This window comes from Dysidea avara, chromosome 3 (assembly GCF_963678975.1).
Source record: "Dysidea avara chromosome 3, odDysAvar1.4, whole genome shotgun sequence".
NCBI classification, from domain to species: Eukaryota; Metazoa; Porifera; class Demospongiae; order Dictyoceratida; family Dysideidae; genus Dysidea; species Dysidea avara.
In genome coordinates this window covers 3297636-3311301 of record NC_089274.1, presented here as the reverse complement: position 1 = coordinate 3311301, position 13666 = coordinate 3297636, and the positions used below count along the sequence as shown (strand labels likewise).

The window sequence follows — 13666 nt, the reverse complement described above, 5'->3', positions numbered from 1 at the left end:
GGTCACAGTCAAAAGGTGCAGGCTGTGCTGGTCAAAGCTTGGAGGTATAGTGTTGTGTTGGTCACAGTTCAATGGATTACTATACTAGGCTGTGTTGGTCACAGCTCAGAGGTGCAACACTACAGTTCAGAGGTGCAACACTGTATTGGTCACAGTCCACTGAGCTGCAATACTGTGTTAGTCACAGTTCAATGGATTACTATGATGTGTTGGTCATAAATCAGAAGTGCAATGCTGTGTTGGTCACAGTTCATCGCTGCAGTGTTGTGTTGGTCATAGCTTAAATTCAAAGCCCATTGTTAAGACCTGGGATAGTCATGGAAAGGCAAAGGGCACTGGGAGTAAGCAGGGGCGTAACAAACTAGATAACTGTGATCTTCAATTCAAGACAATGTATGCATGACATTTTGTTTTGTAGGTATGTTAACACATGGTGCTCAATTAAATAGAAGACCCAGAGTTAAAGACCTTGCTAGCAGGTTGCCAAATACAGTGTTACATAGTTGGGCTGATAGCACTGTTAAAAAATACTTTGGTGTCTTTAAAAGATGGAAGAGATGGGCACCTGCTCACACATTGCAACCAACCCCAGCCAGGCCACACAAGTTTGTCTTGTACTTGTAGTACATTGGAGGACAGTCAGCTGCAGCCAAAGAAACTTGTAATGGATTGGCCTGGCTCCACTCTACTTCTGGATTTGCCTTACCATCAGCCCATTCCTTTGTGAAAGCAACATTAGGAGGCTTGCAACATATCTTAGCAAAGCCAGTGTGAAGAAAGAGCTGCTCACAATTGAAAAGGTTGAGGCAATGTTAGCAGATGTGAATCAGTCAGGATTGCTTTCTGATATGAGGCTTGTGACCGCATGCTTACTGGGCTATACCTCATTTATATGGTTAGTGGAGCTACAGCCATGTGATTTTTCAATCATTGGAGATATGATGACCTTCCACATCCTCTATAGCAAGAATGACTCAATTAAAACTAGGGGATGCTTGCCAGGACCAGGTTAAAAACCTGCCCAGTATCTAGGCTCGAATGCTACCTGCACAGAGTGGAGATGACATTGAGAGATGAGAAGTTTCTATTCCGGGCAATCTTGAAAACAAAGAATGGCAAAAGGCTTTAAGTTTCTGGGAAAATAAACTACAGCTGTTTACACAGTGTGTTCCTTAAGAAGATAGCAGCTTTGGGTTTCCCAGCACAGGAGTTTGGCCTGCATAGTATGAGGTCGGGGGGGGTGCCACTGCTGAGATGAATGTTGCTGAAGTCCCAGACTGGATTTTTAAGAAGCATGGACAATGGAAGGGGGAGAATGCCAAAGATATTACATGAAAGACAGCCTAGAAAGTCGCATAGAGGTGTCGAAGAATATTGAATTGTATCTTAAAAACTGTTACAGCCTTCTTTGTGGCTCTATGTGTATTGTTAGCTAACTGCTGTGGTGGCAAATCCCACTGAGAAATATGGTCGGGAAAGGGGTACATGTATCATACAGTACAATAGTACTGTATAGTAGGGACCATAAAGGAGTAGGTGTGGCCCACGAAATAACATCACCCAAAAACCAGCCTCAATTTTCCCTGACGATGATGAGGCAGTATCGGTTAAGTAAAACTAAGCCCAAACAAGCTTTCCAAAATGCTTTCAACAAGTTGCTACGGAATTTAAAAAAATTATTTAACAGAATTTTCTACCGACCGACTGACTGACTGACTGACTGACTGACTGACTGACTGACTGACTGACTGATGCCTTCAGACAAGCGTAACTTGATAACGGCTAATGCTATGGGCTTGATTTTTTCACTGTTCGATGTCGCTTCAGCCCGAGAGGTGCCTTTTGGCATACCACACTACGTACAATGCATTCTTCATGGACTTACCAGTGTCCTCCTTTGTGTCCCATTCATCTTTGCTGGCAGCAAAAAGTGTTGATTTGGCAGTAGCACATGATGGCTTCCCTTCATAACGGAAATCATCCGTATTTTTCATAGTGGCTACTTTGATTGCAGAGGTGCTTTTCGAACAGTTCTTGATTCGTACTGCTGTGTAACTGGTTGGACATAGCCGACAACAAAGTGTAATGGATATATAACTGGTCACCATTTCTTTCTTTCAGTATAATTATGTGGATTGCAGGGGTGCTTTTCGAACAATTCTTGATTTGAAATGCTGTGTAATGGATTGAACATAGCTGACAACAAAGCGTAATGGATACTTCACTTTTCAGACGATAAAGCTGGGTCGTATGGTGCCATTCAGATGCAGTATGCGTGGGTTCACCAGTCATAATAATTATTTACGAAAAAAGTTAACAAGCAAGTACACAAAAAAAAATTCAACTAGAGTAGGGACCATAGTACATCGATAAAAGTACCGAAACAAGCTGGAGTAGTGCATGATATTAAATCACAGTAAAACAATAAGAAGTGTTATATCCCTACTGTGCATTTCCTTTATGGTATCTTGAGCACAGTAGGGATATAACACTTCTTATTGTTTTACTGTGATTTAATATCGTGCACTACTCCAACTTGTTTCAGTACTTTAATCGATGTGCTATGGTCCCTACTCTAGTTGAAAATTCCAATTATTTTTTTTGTGTACTTGTGTGTATAAGGGTGTATGGTATGTGGTAGGGGTATGATGTGGGAGATATATTTTCTGGTGGTTGAATGCAGTGAATTAGACAGAAAGAAACTCCTACGGAATGACGCTGGGTATATAAGGGTGTAATAGTGTGCTTTAATTCAATCTATGCCATGTGTATGATACAGGTTGGCTCCCACCCACCCTCCTTAGATTTATTCCAGATAGGAGTTAGGAAATAGATGTGAATTGGACATTTGAACTAAATCATTTGCATACGCAGCAAAGTGGAGCAATGGACCTTATCCAAAACTATGCGAAGCCATATAAGTACCACATACTATCCATTTCATGAACGCTATACTTTCGTTTCATTTCCGCGTCGCATCCGTGATATTTTAACTGGGGGTGTAGTTTGTACAGGAGCCTATGGTAGAATGGTAAGTTCAGTCCATAAGAGTAGCTCTAGCTTTATGAAACACAAGTATGTTGTTTTATTGTTTAAAATATATTCTAAGGTGGCAAAACCCAGGAATGATGCCTCATGATCAAAGCAGGTTTATTTCGCTGCGTGCACTAATTAGAAACTTCCGTAGATTTGTTTAACGTACTGTAAATTGGCAGTCTGCCATTTGCACAGGCAATGTAAAAGCATGTAGGCTAATTGAAACAATACTGAATCCTAGATTGAACATGATAACATGTCCTTTGTACGTGCCAACTCTATTTAGCGCACATTATCAAAAACCCAACTTCTAATCTTTATTCCTGGGTTTTTCCATCTTAGACTGCAGTATTTTTAATGGAAAAGCAACATACTTATGTCTCACAAAGCTAGAGCTACTCTTATACGTTCAACTCACCATTCTCCAATAGGCTCCTGTAGAAACTACACTCCCAGCTAAAATATCACGGACGCGACGCGGAAATGAAACAAAAGTATAACATTCATAAAATGGATAGTATATGGCATTTATATGGCTTCGTATAGTTTATGGGTAAGACCCATTTAGGGATTTTCCCTGGTGATAAAAAAGTGCAACCACCAGGCTCTTTCTCTCGTGCCCAGCCAGGCTCATGCTAATGCGCAAACACCATCTGGTGACAATGCTTGAGTTTCTTGGGCCCGGAAGTGCTATCCAGCCAAATTATTGGCTGGCCAATCAGAATTGAGGAGTTGCATAATTGCATGAATGTATTGGAAGTTGATGAAAAAGCAGACTATTTAAAGCCGTAGTATTCGCCTAGGTTGTACAAGAGGTTTGTTGTCAAGTTGTGTCTTCTGATCTTACTTTATAAAACTGAAGAATGGTCACTTGACGTTTCACCAGTAATGAAACACTATCCTCTACTAATAAGAGATTGCATCTAGAAAATTGCCCTTTTGTGAGTTTTACTTTATTCCTAGCCATTTTGAATGGTTTTCACTGTTTTTAAGCGATTATGCAACTCCTCGATTCTGATTGGCCAGCCAATATTTTGGCTGGATAACACTTCCAAGCCCAAGAAACTCGAGCATTGTCACCAGACAGTGTTTGTGCATTAGTGCAAGCTCGGCTGGGCACAAGACTAGTTCTTTCCAGGGCTGTTTGTCTGAGCATGCAGTTCTGAATTTTTTTGTTGAGCTTATTTTGCTAGTCCCCCACTTTGCTACCCAAGTTTTTCTCATGTAGTTGTAGGTAGTATGTGGTGTGATGTGTGTGCTCTGTAGTTTATTTGATGTTATTATTGTTAGCCAACCGCTGTGGTGGCACAGCCCCACTGAGAAATATGGTTGGGAATAGGGATCTGCAATACATATCGATACGGCAATATATCGGTCGATACAGAAAATATCGACATATTGAAGTTTTCTAGTAGACATAGTCAGTGATTGCTCTATTACTGTAACAGTGATCTAGATACTCAAATAGAAAGCCTCTCTATGTGCTATAAAATGCAACATTATGAGAAGCCATACAAATATGTGTGTATTGGTACTGCTGTTAATGGCCTGTGATGGCTAAAAATATTCTTACGCTGGTCTTCTAAATACAGTAGCTGTTACACTTTCAGTATAAAGAACTGCACCACTAAGCAGTAAACAATCTGCTGTGTATACTAGCCACCTTGACAACTCATCAAAATGCAGGTAATCTGGACAAGCCTTTGTGGGAGCATGCATTTAAAATGTTTGTGGTAGCTAATTGTCTAGGTGGTGTGCTTTCATACTAAAAGTATCAGAACACACTAGCTATTTGTCATACTGTAGTTTATCATTGAAATTTGTATACACAATGAATGTAGAATCAGTGTCAGCTCTTTAAGGGTGCTAGCGGGTTTTTGAAGCCATTCAAGAGACAACCCACATAACTACATGCGGCTGTTACATCATAATTGGCACTATTACGCATACTCAAAGTATCCATGTTAGGCGGCCGTGTTTTGTGCCAAAGGAATTGGCCAAGAAACAGGCTGTTTCGTTTGAAAACCATCACGAAAATGATCGTCTGGGTGTCCAACAGTGACAGTAGAGTGCTAGTGTTGAAGATATGTGCGAACAAGCCGAGATACAAGCAGATTTGTAGCCAACACATGTTCTTCCTGAGTTTTCTGAGTTTTCTCGAGTGATAGTGTACGCTGGTAAGTTATATTTGTATTGTACACCTGTTCTTAGGTAGTGACGATGTTCCAGCTGGATTTATCACACATAACAAGACATAAAGGTGCATTTAGGGATGCACTGTGTCTACGATATGGTTGGTTGCCCAATAGTCTACCTGCTAAGTGTGTCTGTGGTCATGGCTTTACTGTTGATCATGCAATGAATTGTGCTACAGGTGGTTTCCCTACTCTACGTCATAATGAACTTAGGGACTTCACTGCTGCTGCTCTGTCTGAAGTATGTCATAATGTGGCCATTGAACCAGTGCTGCAACCCCTGTCTGGTGAGTCCTTTCGCTATGCCACAGCTAATGTGGAGGATGAGGCACGTTTAGATGTAAGTGCACATGGTTTTTGGAGAAGTCGTCATCAGAAGGCTTTCTTTGATGTTAGAATTTTCAATCCAACTGCTCCCAGTTATCGAAACATAGTGGTTTCTTCCTTGTACAGAAGGTTTGAAAGAGATAAACAAAGGATGTATGAACAGAGAATAAGAGATGTTGAAATGGGCTCATTCACTCCATTGGTTTTCTCCACTTTTGGAGGAATGGGTAGTGCAGCTACAGTTGCTTATAAGCGTCTAGCTTCTATGCTATCTACTCAACAGGGCCAATCTTACAGCAGTGTTGTATCATGGATTAGATGTTCCACCAGCTTCTCTTTGCTCAGGTCAGCAGTGACCTGCTTGCGTGGAGCAAGGTCACACCGTGGCAGCCCTGTGACTATTGGAGTACTTGACCTTGCTATTTCGGAAGGCCAAGTGTTGCCATCTCATTGATTTTTTGAGTTTACAGTCTTTTTGTCCAGCACTTTTACCATCTGGTGCTGGGGGTGGTGGCAAGGGATGCAGGCACCCCGGGAAAAACAAAAAACAAAAAAAAAAGAAGACACTGGCTGTGCGTTACAAGACGTTACCTATCGAAGAGTAGACTTGGCGACTCCACAAGCAACAGGAAGGTGTCCCAGTGTGTAAAGAAAAGGAACAAGAGCTTTCCTTTTGTTCAGAACTTCATTTATAACTTGTTATTTGATAAAGTTGGCATTTGTGGTTTATTGGAATTTGTTGTAATAACTGGTCGGCGTGCGCATGTTCTGCACTGCATTGTAAAAGGCGATATTCTGGAAGACACGATAGTCGGATTTCTACCAAACTTTTGGTGGACCATCTGTGATAAATTTGCAAACTTTTAGCGCATGGAATTATAATTGTTGTGATTCAGCATGAAGTTACAAGGCCCGGAAGTTGAAGTTCGCTCGCGGGCACTCTTTGTTTTATAACTCAAGAAAGAAGTGCAAAGACAAATCCCTGCGCTAAGTTTCCACAAGTTTGTTGAAGAATCTTCACAGCGAATTTGATGCCTGTGCAAGCAGCCAGTATCTCGGAATAAGAAAAATGTATGGGTTGACTTTGAGGGACTATAGCGCGTGAATGAAACAAGGTACAATCTTATACTTTGGTCCAGGGCCGGTTCACTTTTTTAACATTGGGTGGGCCAAATTGTTATATACTCAACAGTGGTAAAAGTCACTGTAGACTGCGCTTGCTCATGCGAAGCATGAGTCGCATGAGCCCTCTAGGGGGGTCTGGGAGCATGCCCCCCCAGGAAATTTTTTGAAATTTAGATGCTTGAGAACCAAAATTATGACAATTTGACAGAAAATTTGTTAGTATTCACTTAGCTAGTATCCAGTTTAAAAGTTATCCACATAGCTACTGCTCTATTACAGAATGATATTTTTGATTTTTCAACAAAATTTAATGTCAAGAGATCTTTAAGTGGTTAAAACAAAGTGACCAAACAATGACAGTCTGTGTTTGCTGTCAGAAACAAATTCTTCTGCAACTTCTAGCAAATCTATCTTATCTAGAAGTTCTTGATGTACATGTAAAAGCATTAAATTGTTCAATCTTTCTTGGGTCATTGTAGTCCTTAGGTATGTCTTTATTCGCCTCAAGGTACTGAATGATCTTTCACTTGTAGCATTGCTAGCTGGCATCACAAGCAGAAGTTTAGCAATAGTAACAACCTCACAGTATAAATTCCGGGCAGGCTTATCAAGGGTCTTTAAATAGTCCAATATGTCAGAAAAGTTGGATTGGAACAAATATTTTGGGAGGATAGAGTTAACAGTTGAGCTTTCAAGTCTTCAATGTGTAAATCAGATTGATATAACTCTGACACAGATTTCAGTTCTTCTTCATAATCCTCATGTTTGACTGATTTCAAAAGCAACTGTTCCAAGTTGGAGTAAAGTGCATATCCAGGTTGATCAAAACGCTCCGTTATTGACATGATTATTAGGTCTAGTGCTTCATAGTATATTCGTTTGTAATGGTCAGATGTAAATTCGTTTGTAATGTTCAGATGTGAACATTACAAACGAATGAGAATGTGTGTATATGCTTGTGCTCTAGTGTGCACCAAGTGGTGGCACAACATACATGCTGTAGTGTGAGAGTTAAGTCTGTAGTAAGTGTTAGAGTGTTTGTGTTTGTGTAGTGTACAGTCTTTATCTTTTTGTAGTGTGTGTGTGCGCTTGTGTTTGCATGATTGACAGTCAACTAAAATTTCATAAGCACATGGAGTAACTGTTAGTAAAGCAAGAAGACTTTTGGGTCTAATTAGTAAGTGCTTTATTAACTTAAGTTCTCAAACCTTTCCTTATTTATACAAGTCTATTGTAAGATCATGTCTTGAGTATGGCAACATCATAATAGGGGGGTACGATAGTGTAGTTTGTAATATTCGTTTGTAATGTTCAGATGTAAATTCTGCAGAAGCATGGCCATGTTCATACTGAGCAGGTCTTTTCCTCTGCCGAGGTAACCTTGGAGCTCCAATGTTTAAAGATTGGGATTTTCTTTTCACTAAATCCCAAAAAAGAGTGAAATTAGAATCATCTCGTAAGCCCTGCAGTGTTGTAACAACACTTTTTGCTACTTGTTGTCCTGCAACGGCAGAAATATCTTTATGCTGCAAAGTACGACTTAAATTGTCTGTATGACGTAACAGTAAATGAGCTAATGATGCTCCATAATAAAACTCAAAAGTAGTCATTTGTGCCACTACACCCATAATACGAGCTTTTGCGTCTGTGTCTTGTTTCCTCATATGCCTCATCCCACAATTCCAAAAGATAAATGTAATTTTCAAGTATGCTTTTCATTGAATCAGCACGGACGGTCCATCTGGTGGGACACAAGACTCGTACACCAGGAATGTCAGCTTGTACATCCTGTTTAATCTGCTGGAGTAGGGCATCTCTTTTGGGTGAGGATTTTACAAGTTTGCATATTTCATGAGCTGTATCCAAGGTATTTTTCATCAAATTACACCTCTTGACAGTATCACTAGCAGCAAGATTTAATGCGTGACCATAACAGTGCATATAAATTGCACTTGGCCCGATATCTGTGATGAGCTTAGCAACACCACTCTTAGTTCCAGACATTGTTCATAACATTGGCCACGCATCCTGTGAACATCAAGATGTAAGTCCTTCATTGACTCGGTAAGTTCATGAAAGATTGACTGTGCATCTGCTTTCTTTAGGTCTCGGAGGCCGACAAGTTCTTCATGTGCAACAAATTCATCATCTATGCAGCGATATACAATAACAAGTTGTTCTTTATTTGCAGCATCTGTAGTTTCATCTGCCATAAGGGAAAAAAATGTAGACTTCTGGATACTTGAAGATATTTCATCCAATACGCGTTTGGCCATTAACCTAAGCAAATCATTCTGAATGTTGTTTGACAAATAGGTATCAGTCCGCTTACTAAGCCACTCCTCAAATACACTACCTTCAGATTGCAATAGAAAAAGCTGTTTAAAGTTTGAATTGCTTTCATCTCCATCCCCTTGTAGAGGAAGCCCTTGTCTAGCTAAAAATTTGGCATTCTCGAAAATTGTTAGAAATACCTTTCGATTTCCAGGTTTTCGACTGGCATAACCAGGATCAAGCTGTTCACCAATGTCCTTAGTCTGCTTGGGTAGAATAAAAAGAGCTTCGTTTGCTTCTTTGTGGTGCTCAGATCGGGCATGATTTCTAATTTTTGCCAGTCCATCTTTCCAGTTTGAAAATCCAGTTGAAAGCTGCAATGCAATGTTGGTTTATAAACCGGTTAATACTTAATAATAAACTTACAAAAGCTTGATCAGACCTTGTTGAGCTACATATTTTCTTCTCCCTGATAGCCTTCTGGCAAGTGTGGCAAAACACTGCATCGAGCTCTATATCGTAATGAAGAAAGCTAAACTCAGCAAACCACGAATGTTGGCAAGAGCAATTCCTTAAACTATATGACCTTGTGGGAAACCTAAAAGTAGTAGGAGGATGAAATGGTTTATCCAGTTCAATGTCGACACGTGTTGTCACGTTGGTAGATGTTTACCTCATAAACGCCGGTCCTAAATAAAGGCCAGGGGCGCTACTTTACACATGTGAGATAACAATCATGAATGGTCTGATTCAAAGAACAAGGCCTCCTACAACAACTACAACAGTCTACAACTACAACTATGACAAACAATGTCAACAGCAGCAGAAACATGAGTCAGCTGGTTCGCCAGGTTCGGTGACGATTGGGAACCAGGCATTGGAATAAAACTAGTATGTATTGCTCAGTTAAAATATTTTAAGGGCAGGAATTATTGGGTGGGCCATGGCCCACCTGGCCAACCCTGCTGAACCGGCCTTGCTTTGGTCTCTGTATAGTAGAAAGTTAGGTCAATCTTTGAAGCAGTAGTTTAGATTCCTGTAGCTTCCTTTTTGCCTGTATCAAAGGTAAAAACAACAGCATTTGTGTGGCTTCAAAAAGGCGCTAGCACCCTTAAGGTACAGATAAATTGGATATTGTTACAGCTATGTATTAGCTAATATGGCAGTCATAACTAGCCATGACCACTTCATTATAGTATCATGATATAGTATCGTATTGAACACTTTATTGATGGTGATACGCGATACACAAAATGCACTGTATCGCAAAACAATAGTTGGGAAAGGGGTACATTATGTGTACTGTATAGCCTAAATAATTCAAGGGGCAAGTATTTCGAGGTTGAGCAATGTTGCTAAAAAAATTTTTTTTTTGCGGATTTGAGGGCAGGAAGCACAGTTGGCTGATTGTTATGGTATATTTTATGGCTATAATGCAATATCTGATTGTAGTCATGATAGTAATGATGCTTGTGTAAGCTGTTACGCTAAGGTGATAAACCATTCATCACTTGTTCTATATTCTACCACACTTGTAGAATATTATCCTACCCACCAATGTTCCTAGTAGACTAGTCAATACTATCTAAATAGGCAATTAATCAACCATATAATTTCGTGCTATTAATTCAGCTAGATGTAATTACTGTAATTTAGCGTATTTTGTATTTCATGAATTATTTTGTAATTCGGTAATTACATTGCTATGCACTGCTAAGGAAGCGTAACTCTAACAAACCACTTTAAACCTCAAATTGCATACAGAAGTACCGTATAACGGGTTAATTTCGAATGGGAAATTTTTGAAGAACAGGTGCTAAAATAAATTTCGAAGGTATTATTTTCGAATGCCCTACAGTCATGCTTGGCGCCACTAAAATTATTTTTGTAAGTGTGCGCGTTAAATTAAGTGAAGACGGTTACCATGCGTAGCGGTACAGTCGAAATTGAGACATTCATTAGGTGGTGTATTTATAAAGAAATATGGACTGTTCCACTATAGGAAAGGTGGTTTCACCAATGGGAAACAAGTAATCTTCACCGTTGATTTGCTGTGGGCGTGGCCAGTGGCATTGCAGCATCAATAATAAGAAAGTAAAGGTGTTGGCTTGCCAGGTACGGAAAGAGATATCATGTTTTCGTTCTGTATTTCTTCTATCCGGGATGATAAGATGTGGAGTTCTGTGGACAGACTTCGGCCGAGGCTTTATATTTGAAGTTAAATTTTCGTAGAAGCTGTGTTCTTCGAATAATTCGAAAATTAAAGTCTTTCAAAAATAACCCGTTATACGGTATTTTCTCAACTGTATTAGTATTTCTATCATGTTTTCTCACTCAAAATGTTATGAGAAAGCCTTGAGGCTGCCCTTCATTTTTGTTCATGTAAGTACGGGACATGCTCCCTTTCTCATCGAAGGGATTCATTATTTCTGGTAGCCTATGAAGCCAGATACATTTTTTTCATTTGTTTTATGCCCATATAGCCGGTTGTGAAAGGCATTCATAGCATCTTCAGGAACTCACTTTACTCGTTTTTGAAGCTGGAACGAATAAACCACCTCACAGTGAAAGCTTACCTAGTGGGAAGGTTTATACTGGTTCTGTGCAGCCTTCATTTCACATATGGAAACTGCTTTTGACAAAACTGTTTGCTCATGTGGGTGAAATCACACACACACACGCACACACACACACACACACACACACACACACACACACACCACACACACACACACACACACACACACACACACACACACACACACACACACACACACACACACACACACACACACACACACACACACACACACACACACACACACACACAATTACAGTAACGAGACACACACCCTGCAGTTGGACTTTTGGCGGCTGCAGGGTGTGCGCCTGATTAACAAACCTAACACTGAACCGCAAAGAAATGATATAAACGTGATTCAATTGTTAGGGAATACTTTGGACAAGGTGATGCTGCCTCCCAAATATGGTTAGATTAGTGTACTGGTCAGGAGACTTCTATCAGTGATTGTGTCCAATCTGACTGACATTTGCGCACATTACAAAGATGCCAATGTTTCTTGCATAGGTAATAGGTATACCATGCATGCCATATCAATATATTTAACATGATGTGATCAATGTTCCTTGTTAGATCACATCCCAGATGAGTATGCCATAAGACTAGTAGGCAGAGAGTTGGTTAATTGACAAATGTATGGCAGTTTGTTTTGTAGACATGGTTCACACTCAGAGTAAGAAGTTATTCACATGATAGCTAGTTCACTCTACATCTGGGGGCTCACAAGAATCACTCATATAACTACATGTTACAAGAGCTATATCACATCTCTACACTTCAGGCCAACTTGCGGGAGAGTATCTGCACTTTACAAGTGCTTTCATTATTGTTTGTTTGATTGTTTTGCTCAAGGTTTCATTCATTATGAATAAGTATGTAACTGCCTGCTGCATCATTTTAGAAAATGTTTGAAATGCATGGAAATCAAGGAATCAACTTGGTTTGGCCTAACCGTGTAATGAATTTGGACTCATCTCTGTAAAAATTAGCAGGAATGATGATGCTTTCATTATTATACTGGTGATACTCTGCATGTTCTCCTCAGCTGTCGGGCTTTATTACCGATTCTCAGTTTGTGATTGTCTGTATTACTAGTCTACCATTCAGTGTTTACAGAAGGAGAGAAGAGTCACTGTTTTAGTATAGAAGAGCCACTGTTTTAGTTGTTGTTGTACTCTCTTTAGCTGGTGAGGATCCTCCTTGCCTGGGACAATGTCCGAAAAGGAACAATGTTCATGCATTGCTATATACAGCTGTAGGTTATTGGGTAAAGTGCTACACAAAATATTCTTTGGTAGAAAGGTAAATTCCTATACTTCATTTTTTTTTGCTAAAATGTTGTTCGACAGGTCTGCAATTAATATTGACTCCCTTAGATTTGCAAAACAATGTGTAAGGTTGGGTTAGATACTCTCAGAAACCTTTTTGCTCCATAATATATACCTGTATCAAAACACACGATAGGTGTTGTGCGGCCCAAGAAGCTGGCACGCCACACCGTGGGTATATTGACAGGAAGAAAGAAAACGTCATTTTCACACCTTTGTATCTCAGTGATACCTTATCCGATTGGAACCAAATTTGCTGCAGAGCTGCCTGCCAGCTAGGGGAGTCCACATTCCAAGTTTGAAGGAAATCGCTCAAGCCATTTCCGAGTTACAAGCAGCCAAAGTTTCGGTTTTTTTCTTTGTTTTTTTTTCTTCTTCGTGTTTTCGTACACTTGCAAAAATTGCTATAAAATGCAAACGCATACTCTGATCGCCTTGAAATTTGGCACACAGAAAGGCAGTCCAAAGGCAAATTCTAGTATCGAATTTGGTGCAAATTCGAGGAACAGTTAAGGATTTATGACCAATTATTCGCATAAAACAAGATCAATTTGTTGTCACGCCTACAGGGTAAACTGCTTCATGGAATGAGTTGAAAATCGTTTTGTGGATAGATCAACCATTGTAGGAGTGCCTTTTGGTGGTTTGAAAGCAATTGAAGTAAAGATGATGGAGATATGACACGAAACCAAAAGTGTGTAACAATTGTGTGATCGAGATTCGTGAATAAAAATACCAATAATTTTCACGCCTACCAGGCAAACCGCTTAGAGTAGTGAGCTGAAAATGGATATATAGCT

General features: G+C 39.9%; 1 protein-coding gene across 1 annotated transcript; it reads left to right on the top strand.

Annotated features, from left to right (window-relative positions):
- The first annotated feature begins 5342 nt into the window (after nucleotides 1-5342).
- On the top strand, nucleotides 5343-6012 carry LOC136251565 (uncharacterized). The gene has a single exon (XM_066044033.1). The coding sequence runs from the start codon at nucleotides 5395-5397 to the stop codon at nucleotides 6010-6012; it is 618 nt and encodes a 205-aa protein (XP_065900105.1). The 5' UTR covers nucleotides 5343-5394.
- The last annotated feature ends 7654 nt before the right edge of the window (nucleotides 6013-13666 follow it).